This window comes from Talpa occidentalis, unplaced genomic scaffold (genome assembly GCF_014898055.3).
Source record: "Talpa occidentalis isolate TD23 unplaced genomic scaffold, MPIMG_talOcc4v2.1 talOcc4.9, whole genome shotgun sequence".
Classification (NCBI taxonomy): Eukaryota; Metazoa; Chordata; class Mammalia; order Eulipotyphla; family Talpidae; genus Talpa; species Talpa occidentalis.
The window spans coordinates 78121136-78138525 of NW_023605305.1; the positions used below are offsets into that span (position 1 = coordinate 78121136).

At 47.1% G+C, this 17390-nt stretch overlaps 2 protein-coding genes across 5 annotated transcripts in view; one reads left to right on the forward strand and one right to left on the reverse strand.

Moving 5' to 3' along the window:
* NUP210L (nucleoporin 210 like) overlaps nucleotides 1–10462 on the forward strand; it is a 97324-nt gene extending 86862 nt beyond the window's left edge. For all 3 annotated transcript variants that reach the window (XM_037501042.2, XM_054691735.1, XM_054691736.1), the window contains 5 exons: nucleotides 678–928; nucleotides 2319–2523; nucleotides 9450–9554; nucleotides 10075–10149; nucleotides 10231–10462. In XM_037501042.2, the coding sequence (XP_037356939.1) occupies nucleotides 678–928; nucleotides 2319–2523; nucleotides 9450–9554; nucleotides 10075–10149; nucleotides 10231–10331 (737 nt within the window). In that variant the 3' untranslated portion in view covers nucleotides 10332–10462. The remainder of the gene's footprint in view (nucleotides 1–677; nucleotides 929–2318; nucleotides 2524–9449; nucleotides 9555–10074; nucleotides 10150–10230) is intronic.
* Nucleotides 9348–12263, reverse strand: RPS27 (ribosomal protein S27). 2 transcript variants are annotated; one of them, XM_054691740.1, is made up of 6 exons: nucleotides 12223–12245; nucleotides 12095–12109; nucleotides 11799–11907; nucleotides 11146–11256; nucleotides 10647–10831; nucleotides 9348–9622 (listed from the first exon to the last, which is right to left on the reverse strand). In XM_054691740.1, the coding sequence occupies exons 1-5, from the start codon at nucleotides 12226–12228 to the stop codon at nucleotides 10803–10805; spliced, it is 270 nt and encodes an 89-aa protein (XP_054547715.1). In that variant the 5' UTR covers nucleotides 12229–12245; the 3' UTR covers nucleotides 9348–9622; nucleotides 10647–10802. The 2 variants fall into 2 exon arrangements, with proteins under 2 accessions (XP_054547715.1, XP_037356938.1); XM_037501041.2 differs by lacking the exon at nucleotides 12095–12109 and having other exon boundaries at nucleotides 12223–12263.
* Nucleotides 12264–17390: the final 5127 nt, after the last annotated feature.

Consider the following 17390-nt stretch of genomic DNA (forward strand, 5'->3'; position numbering starts at 1 on the left):
TTTGAGGGCCTCCCCTGGTGGTGCAGCGGTTAAGCTCTGGGCTGCGAGGCTGCCCGCAGCCTCTGCAGCGCCGGTTCAGTTCAATCCCCAGCTGCTTTCCGGCCACCGGAGGAGGGTCCCACATGGCGCAGACCTCTCCTGCCGCCCGCTGCTCCCCTCAGCAGTGTACTTCGGCCCTTCTGCCTGCTTTGCTCCCCGCTCTGGCTCTGGTGAATTCTCTCACCCTCCCGCGCTTCTGACTATACCCAGTGCTTGTATAAATAAATAAATAAATGATAATAATAAAAAAAAAAAAAGAAAACATTTAAAAAAAAAAAAAGAGGTGGTTTGAGAAGTGATTAAACCATGTACAAAGCTTGCATTTCACCCTTTCCTGATCAACTCGATTTCATTCTCATTCTGTATTCCCTTAATTCGTTTGTATTCTATTAAAAGTCCCTACCATGTTGACTTACCAGTAACAGTATTCTTAAAGCAACAAGTAGTTGTGGGTTCACTGAGGCTGTTGTTGCTTTAGCGTCCTCCCCACCTTGTGGCCAAGTATGCTACTTAAGAATATTCAGAACTGAGTTCACATTCTCCTTAATTTGAACGTCACCGTTTTCCTTCCTGTCCTAATTCAACAGGCTCAATCGAGCCTCTCAACCTTTCTCCTCAGTTTTTCCTCTTTTCTTCAGGGGTTTATGTCTGCCTAATCAAGGTTCGACCCCAGTCGGAGGAGCTGCTGCAAGCCCTAAGCATGGCTGACACCTCAGTGTATGGGTGGGCTACACTCATCAGTGAACGTAGCAAGAATGGAATGCAAAGAATCCTCATTCCTTTCATCCCGGCCTTTTACATCAACCAGTCAGAATTGGTTCTCAGCCACAAACAAGACTTGGGAGAGATAAGAATACTGGGAGTGGACAGAGTTCTTGAGAAGCTAGAGGTATGTTAAGAACTGAACCAAAACACAGAACCAGAGATCAGAGTGTTGAAAAGATTTTTTATTCCCAGTCTAAGGGTAAAGACAACAGTTATTAAATGGCCTGATAAAATTCATATAACAGAATGAAGATAATCTGCCCCCTTCACAATACCATTGCGGGGGTGCCCCCCACCCCCCCCACCCCCCCACCCCCGAAGAGTGCAAGGAATCCATAATGGAGTTTTATCTAGTGGATAAGACCAAGCTATCTTAAAACAATTTTTAGAAGTGTAGTTTAAAACTATTTTGAAGGGCCTCCCCGGTGGCGCAGCGGTTGAGCGCTGGGTTGCGAAGCTGCCCGCAGCCTCTGCGGCGCCGGTTCGATCCCCGGCTGCTCCCTGGCCACGGGAGGAGGGTCCCACATGGCGCGCAGACCTCTCCTGCCGCCCGCTGCTCCCCTCAGCAGTGTACTTCGGTCCTTCTGCCTGCTCTGCTCCCCGCTCTGGCTCTGGTGAATTCTCTCACCCTCCCGCGCTTCTGACTGTACCCAGTGCTTGCATGCATGCATGCATGCATGCATAAATAAATAAATAAATAAACAAACAAACAAATAAAAATCTTAAATAAATAAATAAATCATTAAAAAAATAAAACTATTTTGAAGACTATTTTATTCTCACAGATCATTTTGTTCCCTCATCCTTCAGCACATCCAGGAGTGAACAAGTAAATGATCTGTCAAGATAGCAAGAACTATAAATCCAGGTGTCACTGTATGTTTAAGAAGGAATTTTTTTTTCTAAAGATTTGGGCCTCCCTGGTGGCGCAGTGAGTAGCGCACAGTGCTGTGAAGCTGTCCAGAATCTCTGCAGCACCAGTTCGATTCCCGGCCTGCTGGGAAGTATACCCACATGGCGGAGCAGATCTCTCCTGTCTCGCTTACTGCTCCGGAGCACCTCAGCTTACTGCTCCCCTCGGTCCGTCTGCCTGTTCTTTTCCCCACTCTGTCTCTGGTGAATCCTCTCACCCTCCCGCATCTCTGCCTGTATCCCAGTTCTTATATAAAAATAAATAAATCTTTAAAAAATTATTTATTTATGCATACAAGAACTGGGGCACAGGCCACAGGTGTGAGGGGGTGGGGTGAGAAGATTCACCAGAGACAGAGTGGGGAACAGAACAGGCAGATTGACCAAAGTACACTGCTGAGGGGAGCAGCAGGCGAGTCAGGAGAGGTCTGCTGTGCCATGTGGGTAGCTCCCTGGGCGGGGATCGAACTCGTGCCACAGTGGCTGCCGATAGCTTTGTAGGTTGTGTCTCAAACCTTGCGCACAAGGGAGGCCCTAAGATGGAATCTTTTGATACAAAACTGACTTCTTTCAAACAAGTGCCATTTTATCTTTCTTCCAAGGTATTTCCCAGTTCTCCAGTTGTAGTGGTTTTTGGCCAAAGACACTCTTCCATCACACCTGGCCTAGTCATCTACCCTGTAAAAGTAGTCAACTTCACTTCCCTCCAGCAGATGACATCACCTGTTTTCATCAATATTTCCTGTGTGCTGACCAGCCAAAATGAAGCTGTGCAAGTGAGAGCTATGATGGTTAAATCTGATGCAGGTGAGCATTGGGAGCATATTTTAATGTAGGAGGAAAAAAGACAGTGTATTGCTCACGAATTAATAGGAAGCATTCAACCACTTTATCAAAATGCTGAAACTAGCTAGGCACAGGTCTTTATTTTTCAAACCCACCCAAAAACAATCTTTAAATAGTTTTCTCATCACTTGTTAGATTATACTTAGTTGCATCAGTTTAACATGTTTTGTCAGCCTCCTAAGTGTACTACATACCCTTATTTTAAGCCTCTTATAAAAAATGTTCCATATCCTGGGCCTCCCCGGTGGCGCAGTGGGTTGAGTGCAGCGCTGTGAAGCTGTCTGCAGCCTCTGCAGCACAGGTTTGATTCCCAGCCGGCCAGGTTGATACCCACATGGCGCAGCAGACCTCTCCTGTTGTGCCTGCTGCTCTCCTCAGCAGTATTTTCGGTCATTCTGCCTGTTCTGCTCCCTGCTCTATCTCTGGTGAATTCTCTCACCCTTCCGTGCCTCTGGCCTCTGCCCTAGTTCTTGTATAAACAAATATTAAAGAAAAAAAAAAAAAGTTCCGTATCCTATTTAGCAGATCTCTTTGTGTCAGGCAATAAGCAAATGGTAATAGCCCTAGCACCAAGATTTAGCATCCAAAAATCCTAATTCTAGCCATTACCCAGTTTAGAAATTATACCTAGTTGGAATGGGAAGTTATGCAAAGAGTGGGAAGTAGAACAGGCAGATCTACTGAAATACACTGCTGAGGGGAGCAGCGGCAAAACAGGAGAGGTCTGCTGTGCCTTGTGGGCTAGCTCCCTGGTCAGGAACCAAACTCACACCTCAGGCCCTGCAGCAGGCCTTCGGATATGATAGCACCGAGACTTAACCCCTAGGCCACCAGGGAAACCCATTCACCTTTCTTTCCTTTCCTTTTCTTGCTGAGGGGAGCAACAGGTGAGACAGGAGAGGTCTGCTGCGCCATGTGGATTGCTCCCTGGCCAGCCAGGAATCGAATTCATGCTGCAGAGGCTGCGGATTGCTTTATAGTGCGGTGCTTAACCCCTTGCACCACCAGGGAGGCCCTTTAAAGATTTATTTATTTATGCATACAAGAATGGGGGTACAGGGCCTCCCCTGGTGGTGCAGTGGTTGAGTGCTGGGCTGCGAAGCTGCCCGCAGCCTCTGCGGCACCGGTTTGATCCCCCGCCGCCGGCTAGGGTCCCACATGGCTCGCAGACCTCTCCTGCCACGCCTGCTGCTCCCCTCAGCAGTGTATTTTGTTGGTCTGCCTGCTCTGCTCCCCGCTCTGGCTCTGGTGAATTCTCTCACCCTCCCGCGCTTCTGACTGTACCCAGTGCTTGTATAAATAAATAAATCTTTAAAAAAAAAAAAAATAACTGGGGTACAGGCCAGAGATGTGGGGGGTAAGAGGATTCACCAGAGACAGAGCAGGGAGCAGAACAGGCAGAACTGCTGAAATACACTGCTGAGGGGAGCAGCAGGCAAGACAGGAGAGGTCTGCTGCACCATGTGGGTTAGCTCCCTCTCCGGCCAGCCGGGGATCAAACTCTGCAGTGCTGCAGAGGCTGCAAATAGCTTCATAGTGCTGTGACTTAATCCCTTGTGCCACCAGGGAGGCCCGCATCTTTATTTTTAACTTACCTCTAACTGAAGTTGTATTTCCACTACTTATATTTCCACTAAATTGTATTTCCACCAAGTATAAATGTAAGCAACAGCATCAGCAACATGTGACTGTTTCCAACAGAATTCAGGTATCTTCATTTTTCTTTTATTTAAAGATTTATTTATTTATTTATTTATGCAAGCACCGGGTACAGTCAAAAGCTCGGGAGGGTGAGAGAATTCACCAGAGCCAGAGCAGGGAACAGAACAGGTAGACTGACGAAATACACTGCTGAGGGGAGCAGTGGGCAGCAGGAGAGATCTGCACACCATGTGGGACCCTTGCCCGGCGGCCAGGGATTGAACCTGCGCTTCAGAGGATGCGGGCAGCTTCACATCCCAGCGCTCAACTCCTGCACCACTGGGGAGGCCCTCTTTTTTCTTTTTTTAAACATTTATTTATTTATTTGTTTGTTTGTTTGTTTATTTATTTATACAAGCACTGGGTACAGTCAGAAGCACGGGAAGGGGAGAGAATTCACCAGAGCCAGAGCAGGGAGCAGAACAGGCAGACGGACGAAGTATACTGCTGAAGGGAGCAGCGGGCGGCAGGAGAGGTCTGCATGCCATGTGGGACCCTCGCCTGGTGGCCGGGGATCCAACCAGCGCTGCAGAGGCTGCGGGTAACTTCGCAACCCAGCGCTCAACCGCTGTGCCACTGGGGAGGCCCTATCTTCATTTTTCAATTGTCAGATCTCAAACATTTTTTTTTAAGATTTATTTTATTTATTTATGCATACAAGAGCTGGAGCATAGGCCAGAGGTGTGGGGGGTGAAAGGATTTACCAGAGACAGAGTAGGGAGCAGAACAGGTGGATTGACTGAACTACACTGCTGAGGGTAGCAGCAGGCAAGACAGGAGAGGTCTGCTGAGCCATGTGGGCCAGCTCCCTGGCCGGAAATCAAATTCCTGCTGCAATGGCTGTTGATAGCTCCCTAGTGCTGAGACTCAACTCCCTGTGCCCCTGGGAGGCCCAGATCTCAAAACATTTCACTCCCAAAATTAGTTACCAGACCTCAGGCTGAATATTTTGTTACTTAAGCACAAATTACTGTATTATGAATAAGGCTTTTTAACATTTTGTTAACTATGTAACTGTCAAAAATTAATCTTATTTTGGCTTTGATATAACTGGCTTCCTTCATTCCTTTTTGCATTTAAAAACATTGAGGGGACCTCCGCTAGTGGCGCAGGCCATTGAGCACAGTGCTGTGAAGCTGTCCGCAGCAGCCTCTGCAGCACCGGTTGGATCCCGGTCGGGGAGAATCCCACATGGCACAACAGACCTCTCCTGTTGCACCCACTGCTCCCCTCAGCAGTGTATTTCAGTCAGTCTGCCTGTTCTGTTCCCCACTGTCTCCTGTGAATCCTCTCACCCTCCCACGCATCTGGCCTGTACCCTGGTTCTTATATAAATAAATCTTTCTAAAAACATTGAAAGCTCCCTGGTGGCGCAGCACTATCAAGTTATCGCCAACCATTGCGCCAGGATGCCAGTTCAATGCCTGGCCAGCGAGCTAACCCACACAGCGCAGCAGACCTCTCTTGTCTTACTCGCTGCTCTCCTCAGCAGTGTATTTTGGTAGATCCACCTGTTCTGTTCCCGACTGTCTCTGGTGTATCCTCTCACTCTGGCCTACACCCCAGTTCTTGTATGCATAAATAAAAATATTCTGCTGAGATTGAGGAGGGAGGAAACGCTGAGGTGAAATCAATAGGCACTACCAGATTGCCAAAAGCACAAAAGATAGTTAAAAACCCCTGCATTTCAGCATTTTTTTAAATAGAGGCATGTTTTATTTATTTATTTGTTTCTTTGTTTGTTTATACATGCACTGGGTACAGTCAGAAGCGCGGGAGGGCGAGAGAATTCACCAGAGCCAGAGCTGGGAGCAGAGCAGGCAGAAGGACCGAAGTACACTGCTGAGGGGAGCAGCGGGCGGCAGGAGAGGTCTGCGCGCCATGTGGGACCCTCCTCCGGTGGCCGGGGAGCAGCCGGGGATCGAACCGGCGCCGCAGAGGCCGCGGTCAGCTTTGCAACCCAGCGCTCAACCGCTGTGCCACCGGGGAGGCCCCATTTCAGCATTTCATGAAGCTAAGGAGGACCAATGTGAATATTAAATATGGGTAGGTGGGCCTCCCTGGTGGCATAAGGGGTTAAGTCTCAGCACTAAGATGCAGTCCACAGCTACTGCAGCATGAGTTCAATCCCCAGCCAGGGAGGGAGCTGACCCACATGGCACTGCAGACATCTCCTGTCCTAGCGGTTGCTCCCCTCAGCATTGTATTTTAGTTGATCTGCCTGTTCTGTTCCCTATTCTGTCTCTGGTGAATCCTGTCCCTCGCCCTGCCCCCACCTCCCACACCGCACCTCAGCCTTGTATGTACCTCATACCTTTTCTTGTGTGCATAAATAAATCTTTAAAAAATAAACATGGGGGCCTCCCCTGGTGGCACAGGTGGTTGAGCGCCGTGCTGTGAAGCTGTCCACAGCTTCTATAGCACCGGTTTGATCCCGGCCAGCTGGCGAGTGCCCCACATGGCTCAGCAGACCTCTCCTGTCGCGCCCACTGCTCCCCTCAGCAGTGTATTTCGTCAGTCTGCCTGTTCTGTTCCCCGCTCCGTCTCTGGTGAATCCTCTCACCCTCCCGCATATCTGGCCTGTACACCAGTTCTTGTATTAAAAAAAAAAAAAATCTAAAAAAAAAAAACCTAAAAAACATGGGTAGGAGTGGTTAAATATATCCAAAACCAATGTCCAATTCACACAAGAGAATGCGTACCTACTGCAGAAGGCACTTCTTTAAAAAAAAAAAAAAAGATTTATTTATGCATACAGGAACTGAGTATTGGCCAGAGGTGCAGGGAGGTGAGAGGGTTCACCAGAGACAGAGTGGGAAACAGAACAGATAGATTGACTGAAAGACACTGCTGAGGGGAGCAGTGGATGACACAGGAGAGGTCTGCTGCACCATGTGGGTTAGCATCCAGGGCAGGGATCAAACTCTGCTGCAGTGGCTGAGGACAGCTTTACAGTGCTGAGACTAAACCCCTTGTGCCATCAGGGAGGCCCAGAAAGCAGACTTTTGAAATGGGGCCCAACTGCAAAGACAGGAATTAGTTCTGTATTGCCAGAACAAAGGGCTGCTAACCTGAATACTGTCCCCAAGTTTTACTTAGACTCTTATGAACAATTAAAAGCCAAACACTGTCAACAATGTATCTTGATCAAGACTTGATCAGGGATTAGTGTATCTTGTGTTTAGTCTATTCACTGCAAGTAACCTCAGATTCTTCTTTAGAGGGAAGCAGTTTGTAAAGAGTATGAAGTTGTGGGGACAATGTATGGTAAAAGTAAAGACCAGTTTGCTCAAAGATAGAGGGTCTATACCAGGCAGGCAGATAAAAACAAGGTATGAGGGCCAGGTGACAATATATGGGGAAAGCCTGTAAGTGCAGACATTTTGATGGGGCAGGGAATTCATGTCTACACACTGAACAATTTGAAATAAGCGAAGTCTGAAATTAGTTACAAATGAGAATACTCCCTTGAAATGAGCTCTTGAGTAAAAAGACAATCAGGTGGGGCCTTCCCGGTAGCACAGGGGTTAAGCCTCAATGCTATCAAGCAATGGCCAGCCACCAAGGCATGAGTTCAATCCCCAGCCAGGGAGCAGCAGACCTCTTCTCTCACCCTCTGCTTCCCTCAGCAGTGTATTTCAGTAGATCCACCTGTTCTGCTTCCTAGTCTGTCTCCGGTGAATCCTGCCACACACACCCCCACCTCTGGGCTAATTTTTTTTTTTTAAAGATTCATATGCATAAAAGAACTGAGGTACAGGACAGAGGTGTGGAGGGTGAAAGGATTCACCAGAGACAGTGGGGAGCAGAACAGGCAGATTGACTGAAATACACTGCTGAAGGGAGCAGCGGGCGAGAAAGGAAAGGTCTGCTGCGCCATGTGGGTTAGCTCCCTGGCTAGGGATCAAACTTGTGCTGCAGTAGCTGCAGACTGCTTCACAGTGCTGACACTTAACCTCTTGCTTCACCAGGGAGGCCCCTACACCCCAGTTCTTGTATGCACAAATGAAAAGACAATAAGGTATTTCTGGATTTAAAGTCATTGAGGATGCGAAGAAATGTTTCAGAAGTTTAATCACCATAGTATCACGTGGTGACACAATGTCATATGGTGATGGAAGCGTGTCACCTGGAGTACACAAGAAAGGTTAACAGACATCTTAAATTAAATAGCCTTTTATAAGTTGAGGGAGAGAAATAAGAGATTCAAGGGCCTCCCTGGTGGCACAAGGGGGGTAAGCACCGTACTATGAAGCAATCCATAGCCTCTGCAGTGGCTACATGGGGAGGCAGACTTCTCCTGACTCACCCGCTGCTCCCCTCAACAGTGTATTTCAGTCTGCCTGTTCTGTTCCCCGCTATCTCTGGCCTATACCCCAGCTCTTGTATGCATAAATAAATCTTTAAAAAAAAAAAAAAGAGTGCCTCCCCAGTGGCGCAGCAGTTGAGCGCTGGGTTGCAAAGCTGCCTGCAGCCTCTGCAGCGCTGGTTTGATCCCAGGCCACCGGAGGAGGGTCCCACATGGCGCGCAGACCTCTCCTGCCGCCCGCTGCTCCCCTCAGCAGTGTACTTCAGTCTGCCAGCTCTGCTCCCCGCTCTGGCTCTGGTGAATTCTCTCACCCTCCCACACTTCTGACTGTACCTAGTGCTTGTATAAATAAATAAATCTTTAAAAAAAAAAAAAAAAAAACTTGGGGCCTCCCCGGTGGCGCAGCGGTTGAGCGCTGGGTTGTGAAGCTGCCTGCGACCTCCACGGCGCTGGTTCGATCCCCAGCTGCTCCCCGGCCACTGGAGGAGGATCCCACATGGCGCGCAGACCTCTCCTGCCGCCCGCTGCTCCCCTCAGCAGTGTGCTTCGGTCCTTCTGCCTGCTCTGCTCCCTGTTCTGGCTCTGGTGAATTCTCTCACCCTCCCGTGCTTCTGACTGTACCCAGTGCATGTATAAACAAAACAAAACAAACAAACAAACAAATAAACATGCCTCTATAAAAAAAAAAGTGTTAAAAAAATAAATAAAATAAATAAAAAATAAATAAAAAAAAAACTTTAAATGAAAAAGAAAAGAAAAAGAAATAAATAAGAGGCTCAAGAACTGGAGATAATTTATTACTTTGGCAATAGGATGTAGCATCTGCCCTGGAAGTGTTACCAAGCAATCATCTTGTTATGTTCTGGCCAATGCATAGATCAGTGTGAAGATTCAGGTGTCTTCCAGAAGTTCATGGGTTCTTACCAGGTCCTCCTCTTTACCCTCTTTGCGATGTTGGCATCAACAGCTTTCATCTTTCTAGGTAAGGAGTCTTTATATTCAGCACCGTAGACTTTTGACTTGCAAACTGCCTTCATTTTATTTCACAAACTAAATGAGGATGAAAATTAGCCATTTATCACATCTAATTTATAACAGTTTATAAACTGATACAGCCTCCTTAAACCTAGTGGATTAAAATTCCTGCCCAATTTAACTACCAAGAATAAACCAATGTGGAAAAATATCCCACAGAAATGGGAATCAGTTCTAACCCTTGAGATAATGGCTAATTTTGCTCAAATATAGAACTATATATGACTCAATAATATACTAGCACCACTGTTGTCTCCATCTCCATTTCCTCATCTTTTACCCAGAAGTTACTGAAACAAAATTTCCTGTAATCGTTTAACTATGAAGGTTTTTAAAAACTTGAACCACTACTATTTTTCTACAGCAATACTGAGATCTTATCCTGAAGTTAACTTTGTCCCTCATGGCCCACCTCCAATGAAAACATAACTGCCTTTCTAGTGATAACTTCCTTGTTTTCCCTGCAGCATACAATGCCTTCCTCAACAAGATACAGACAGTTCCAGTTATTTATGTACCAACTCCAGTAACACCACAACCAGGTAAAAATCAGTATCCTTATCTTTGACAAGCTCAGATATGCATGCTTTATTTACTTGTCACATCCACCTTCCCTCTTCTAGGTTCATATTATACCTCCAAACGATATCCTCCTCTCATGAGTCCACAACCCCCACCAGCTCAGAGTCGGCTACAACACTGGCTATGGAGTATAAGGCACTAATCTCTTGGACAAGTCCCCTTAACTAAAAGGAATTGAAAATTCCTAGCCCTAGACCAGTGCCTAGAAGCATTTTCTACACTCATAACCTCCAAATAAGGTTTCTTAGAAGTACAAATAAAAGATCCCAAACTTCTGTGTATTAAAGTGTTGTGTTGGATTGTGTTTCTTTAAAAGACCAATTAATTCTCAGAAAGCATAAAAGTAAAAATCTCATTTATGTAGTGTCCCAGGCTTTTTAAAAAAAAAATCCCAAAGATCAATCAATGAGTCTAAATGGATATAATGCCCCAAATGGACAAGTACTTGGCCACTTACTTGCCCTCATCAAATGACTCTAGTAGTCCACTCCTTCTGGCTGCACCTGAACACTTGAGGTAGGAACTTCCTAGCAGTAAAACAAGACAATAAACAGGATGTATCCAAAACTTGTTTATTAGGATGGTTTCTCATTCATCTTGATTCAGGGTGCTTTTAGTGCTGCTTCCGTCTGAAGGAGCATCCTGGAAGAAAAAAGTTGAGGTTAACTGACAGCACCCTATTTACTCACTCCCACTAAACGAGATGCTTCATTGATGAAACATCCATCCCAAAGCTATACCTTCACTGTACTCAACCCCTTTAGCTACTTAAGAGTCTTATCACCTTCAGCTATCATATGAAGCCCCCTTATCAGCCACCCATCCCTGCATTAGAACATAGTGCTTTAAGAGAAGTGCTTTCAAGTAATACTTTGAGAAGACAGGAGGATGTGAAACAGGATCCCCTTCTTTGTAAAACTCAAAGCCCAAAATCACACCTTGAAACAATTATTCACCTTCTGTAAGCCTTGCTTTTCCTCCTGTAGGCTGACAGAGGACAGTGGAGCAGCCAACACACAATACTACCGTTTGTGCATGGCTAAAGACGGTGGTGATTTTATAGCATCCTGGGAAAAAAAAAAAAATCAAAAAACAAGATGTTGTTATTTTCCATGCCTTTTTTCAACTGTATGCTAACGTGTACTAACTGTTAACACATTCACATTCGATGTAAACTCTCGAAATTTACAGTCCTGAATTTAATTACCTGGTTCTTGGTGTACATTAAAGTCACTGAGAAACAATCGGACTATCTGCCCCCCCCCACCCCCAAAGGGTTTCTCGGTAACCAGTGACCACAATCCTAGAGCTCCTAAGGGGAGTGGCGTGTAACCAATAATTAAAGATCAAAAAATAGAAACTGGGAAAAGGCCAGTTTTCAAGTGCATAAACGACCAAAACAGATGCCCGACTTATCATTTTAAGTGTTTCCTAAAACAAATGAATGTTCAAGTTATTACTGCGTTTTGATGGGCAATCACCCTGGGTCATTCCTAGAATGCAAATTTTGTCCATCTCACACATTCGAATTCTAAAATACACATCACAGAACAACTTTTTCAATTCTTGGGTCCAGCGCTTTCCCCACTATTGCAAGCCATGTCCTCACCTGGGCATTTCACATCCATGAAATAGGAATTGGGGCTCTGCACCAGGCGCTTCTTCTTGTGTTTCCTCTTCTCCTCTTCTGGAGAGGGATGAAGGAGATCCTTTGCGAGCTAAGCGAGGCAGAAATGCAGATTTAGAAACCAAAGGCGAAAATGAGTCAATCTAAAACAAGACCCCATTGCCACACACCGGGGAGAGCTCGCCCCTCGCCGCCCCTGGTGTCTGCGCAGCTGGGCCGCCATCTTATCTCCGCTCCGCTCCCGTCTATGCAGGGGGGCCCCGCGGGCCTCAGCGCACCCTGTAGTTAATGTCCTAGGAAGTGCGGAGGGAAAATGAAGACCCTCTGCGATCCGAGACCAGCCTGTGAGGGGGGCGTGCGGGCAGAAGAGCGAGATCTCCGCCGAAACCTGGACCAAGGAACTCACAGGCATGTTCTCGTGGGGAGGTCGTCACCGCCGGAAAGGAGCGAAAGCGGAAATCCTGCTCCATATATACATCATGCAACAGGAAGTGACGTCTGGGACTTCTGCCGCCATCTTGAGAAGGTCCACTAAGGCTATATGGATGGTGGGGCTGCCATTTTTAGAAGGTCCCTAAATGTTAGTGATGCTGATGTGTCGCCATGTTGGGAACTTGCTGTATTAGCAAAGTCTGTGTTTGGTGTCTACCAACGGATAAATGGACACTTAAAATTTTGGGCTACGCGTTGACAACTGAAGCCTAATAAGCAGAAAGTTCTGAGGGAAACACCAGTGAGCCCAAGTCCCATGTTCAGGACTTTTAAATTTATTTACTATTTTTCACTTGGTTTAATTTGCCCTTTTGTAACAAATCAGAAATGTAAACATAAAAAAAAGAAAGTCCTGAGCCTCCCCTGGTGGCGCAGCGGTTGAACGCTGGGCTGCGAAGGTGCCCGCAGCCTCTGCAGTGTCGGTTTGATCCCGGCGGTTCGGTCCCGGGCGCCGGGGAAGGGGCCCACATGGCGCGCAGACCTCTCCTGCCGCCCGCTGCTCCCCTCAGCAGTGTATTGTCGGTCTGCCTGTTCTGTTCCCTGCTCTGGCTCTGGTGAATCCTCTCACCCTCCTGCGCTTCTGACTGTACCCAGTGCTTGTATAAATAAATAAACCTTAAAAAAAAAAAAAAAAGAAAGAAAGAAAGCCCTATTTCCTCCACCCCCACGCTTCCCTAGGGCTAACCATTTGTAAACGCTTTTGCAGCTACCCTTCTGCCCACCTGTGCCTGTGCAGGTACCTCTCTTCACTGACCTCCTTTGCAAAGCAGCAGAGGCAGCGCTCCTCCTAAGGCTGCCCTCCTGTAACTGAGTAGGTCTCAACTTTAGCAAACCTGTCCTGTTCAGGGACAGCTCTTTCTGGCCATTTGGGTCCATGCAAATGTTCTTTACTCTTCTCTCTCTTTTTATAACGAATGTGCCCTATTGGATATTACAATCAACCACTGTTATAGTTCCTACTATGTGAACTTTCCTGACTGCTTTACAACTCTATAAGGTTATATTGTTATTATACACATTTTTGTTACAGACAGGAAAGTGATTGTTACATGGCAGAAGGGAGACTTAGACAACAGATTCTTGTTAGCCCCCGTGTCTAATTAAGTTTCCCTTCTGCCAATGCAACAGGGTGGTCCCTAGGAAAGGGGGAGGTTCCCTGCCCCACCCAAGGGAGGGTGGAGCTGAGCAGCAAGAGGAGAAGCAGAAGAAGAGACTGAGGAAGGAAGGAAGCAGGATGGAGCCAGGAGACCTGGAGGAGGCGCGTGGAGCCTAGAGACACGTAAAGAAACTGCGCTTGTCTTTTGGTTGTGGACTGGGTGACACAGATGTGGGTGAGAGACCCGTGGGGAGGTGACAATGGCAGCTTTTATCTGGATGTTGATTTTGGTCTTTTCCTTCCGGGCTTGTCCGGTTGTTTGTGACCCTTTTCTGTGGGTCCCCACTGGAAGATGTTTTAGACTTGTGGCAGGCTTTGGGGCCTTGCTCTGGGCCGACCCCATATGGATGGAGTTTTACCCACGAGGGGATGGGTAACTTTGGGTGCTTCATTTAGAAACTAGACTCTTTGCCTTACCTGTATTGTTTCCTAGTTTTTATTAAAGTTCCTTCCCATTAAAGTGTCATATGTTTTGTGTTAATGCGGCGGATGGCAGAACCCATGTAGAATAGGCAGGTTTGCGGGGTTTGGGCTGCCCCTCTCCTTGTCCTATAACACCAATAACTTGATGAACAGAGAACTTAAATGAATTGTCCCAAGTACTACTAAGGTTTTTTGTTTGTTTGTTTGTCTTTTTAAAGAGGCATGTATTTTTATTTATTTGTTTGTTTGTTTTGTTTATTTGTTTATACATGCACTGGGTACAGTCTGAAGCGCTGGAGGGTAAGAGAATTCACCAGAGCCAGAGCAGCGATCAGAGCAGGCAGAAGGACCGAAGTACACTGCTGAGGGGAGCAGTGGGCTGCAGGAGAGGTCTGCGCCATGTGGGACCCTCCTCTGGGACGGGGGAGCAGCCTGGGTTCGAAGCAGTGCTGCAGAGGCTGCGGACAGCTTCGTAACCCAGTGCTCAACCACTGCGCCACCGGGGAGGCCCACTACTAAGGTGTTTTCCAAAAAAGACTGCCAATTGTTGGGGCCTCCCTGGTGGCTCACGGGGTTAAGACGCAGCACTATGAAGCTATATCTGCAACCACTGCAGCATGGGGTCAACCCCCAGCCAGGGAGATACCCACATGGCGCAGCAGACCTCTCCTGTCTCACCTGCTACTCCCCTCAGCAGTGTATTTCAATCAATCTGCCTGTTCTGTTCCCCACTCTGTCTCTGGTGGATCCTCTCACACACCACCACCCCCGGCATCTCTGGCCTGTACCCCAGTTTTTGTATGCATAAATAAATAAATCTTAAAAAAAAAAAAGACTGCCCATTTACATTCCCATATTGTTTCCCCACATTTTCAGCAGGACTGCCTATCCAAGATTCTAATCTTGGCAGCATTAATAATGTTGACAGGTAACGAGGGAAAATGAAGATGAAAGCATCATCTACAATAATGACCAAAGGCTTAGAATGTCCATTCTTTATGAAGGAGGAATGAGGATAGCCCAAATAGCATCTGGAGATCTGGCTAACTGCAAAGGAAAGGGGTGGGGCAAGACATGTGAGTCCAGTAAGGAATGTGCTGGCAGAAGTTTAACAACTGACTCTCTGGAGAAAGCCCTGACTTGTCTGTGCTGATGTCCAGGGGGTAAATGCTCTCACGATGGCAGATTTCAAACTACCAAAGTGATATCTTTTGTCATGGAGTTCTTTTTTTTTTTTTTTTGGAAGATTTATTTATTTATGCTTACAAGAACTGGGGTACAGGCCAGAGGTGTGGGGGGTGAGAGGATTCACCAGAGAGAGTGGGGAGCAGAACAGGCAGAACTGAAATACACTGCTGAGGGGAGCAGAAGGTAAGACAGGAGAGGTCTGCTGTTCCATGTGGGTAGCTCCCTGGCTGACCGGAGATTGAACTCGCCTCTGTGGATAGCTTCACAGTGCTGTGCTCAACCCCTGTGTCACCAGGAAGGCCCCATGGAGTTCTCATGAGATGTGTATAATCTGTTCTCATAGTCAATAAAAACTGGTTCCAGCACACCACTGATAGACCAGAAAAATCTGAGGAGGTGAGTCTGGGGAGAAAGCATCCTAGGCTGATAGGAGAGCTCTGGAATACAAAATCCAAGGCCAAAAGGAGCCTTCCATAATTGTTGCCAAAGCTCTCAGAGCTTAGGAGAGACTTCTATGGAGATGAGGTTCCAGATACAGCAGGCATACAATTGCATAAGTACTGTTTAGAAAAGTGAGCAAGAGTAATATATTGTGGGGCATGAAAAGTCCAGATTCAGGCAAAATAAGATGAAAAAGTAACTGATGAATTTTTATCAGTACGATCCATGAAAATTGAAGAATAAAGGACTGGTGAGAAAGAGTGAAAGGAAAATAGAGAAAACTCAGTTCACAATACACCATAAAGACATAATGGGGGCCTCCCTGGTGGTGCAAGGGGTTAAGTCTCAGCACTGTGAAGCTATCACCAGCTACTGCAGCACTGAGTTCTTTCCCTGGCCAGGGAGCTACCCACATGGCGCAGCAGACCTCTCCTATCTTACCTGCTACTCCCCTCAGCAGTGTATTTCAGTAAATCCTGTTCTGCTCCCCATTCTGTCTCTGGTGAATCCTCTCACCCCCCACCACACACACACACACTTCTGGCCTACACTGGAGCTCTTGTATGCATAAATAAGTAAATCTTAAAAAAAAAAAAAAAGACATAAGGGAGGGTGAGACAATGAACAAAAGGAGATTACCGAGTTATGTTTGAGATGAGACAAACGTGGGCATAGAGGGTGATAGAGATAAGAGGAAAAATAGCTGCTGCCTTCTCACAACCAGTATACTATCTTTGTACAAGGATCATGTTGACCTACTGTTAGAAAAGCAGGTGTTTTGAATAACTTTTCCAAAGGCAAAGATAAATTTGTTTCTTTATAGCTTATGTTCTCCATACTTCAGCTTCCTGGTTGCTAAGGCTACACATTCACAGCAGGTTCAGTGGCAGGAGTCTCCCGGCAAAGTAGTTTATTAGAGATGTCACACACAGGGTCCTGGAAGGAAAGTTGTTCCAACAGAATCTCCAGCAGCTAGCTAGGAAAAGGCAGGTTGGGTCCTCCCTGGTGGCACAAGGGGTTTAGTCTCAGCACTATGAAGCTATTGGCAGCCACTGTAGAAAGAGTTCCATCCCCAGCCAGGGAGCTGACCTACAAGGCGCAGCAGACCTCTCCTGTCTGGCAGCTACTCCCCTCTCCCCTCAGCAGTATATTTCAGTAGATCCTCCTGTTCTGCTCCCCACTCTGGTGAGTCTTCTCAACCCCCCACCCCACCCTCTGGCCTACACCCCAGCTCTTGTGTGCATGAATAAATTAAAAAAAATCTTAAAAAAAAGAAAAAGGGAGTGGGTGAGAGTGAGAACTGGGTAGGGTGGGGCTAATTGGCTAGTATAATTAACTTCCCCTCGGGTCCACCAGAGGGCAGACTGACTCAAAAAAATAATTTCCTATTCCAGGGCATCCCGCTTTTTTCAAAAGTTGAGATTCTAAAACTAAGGACTCGGAATACTAACACCAGAATTCTAAGACCGCCTCCAAAGGGCTCTGTCTTCTTTGAATAAACCCTCCAAAAATCAGCTGTTAATTTTTGTCAACTCCTAGTGCCATCCCCGCCGTCACCTGTATTCCCTGGAACCTTCCCCTTCCCCTAATTCCCTACCACTCCTTCCCCCCGGTCCTGCTGGTTAAACCTCTGTTTCTTTCGCTCCAGCCTCTCCGGTCTCGGACTGCAAGAGGGAGGTCAAGAGAGGCGAACGAGAGTAAGCAAAACGTTGTGGGAATTGGCGAGGGAGACAGGCCAGCCTCGGCTGGGAAGGGAAAACCCGGAGCAGCGAAGCCTGGGCTGGCTGCTCGCCGGGCCCCAGCGGTGGGCGGGCGGGGGGTGGGGCCCGGGGCAGTGCCGCCTCCGCTCATTCCCGGAGCTTGGGCGGAGAGGG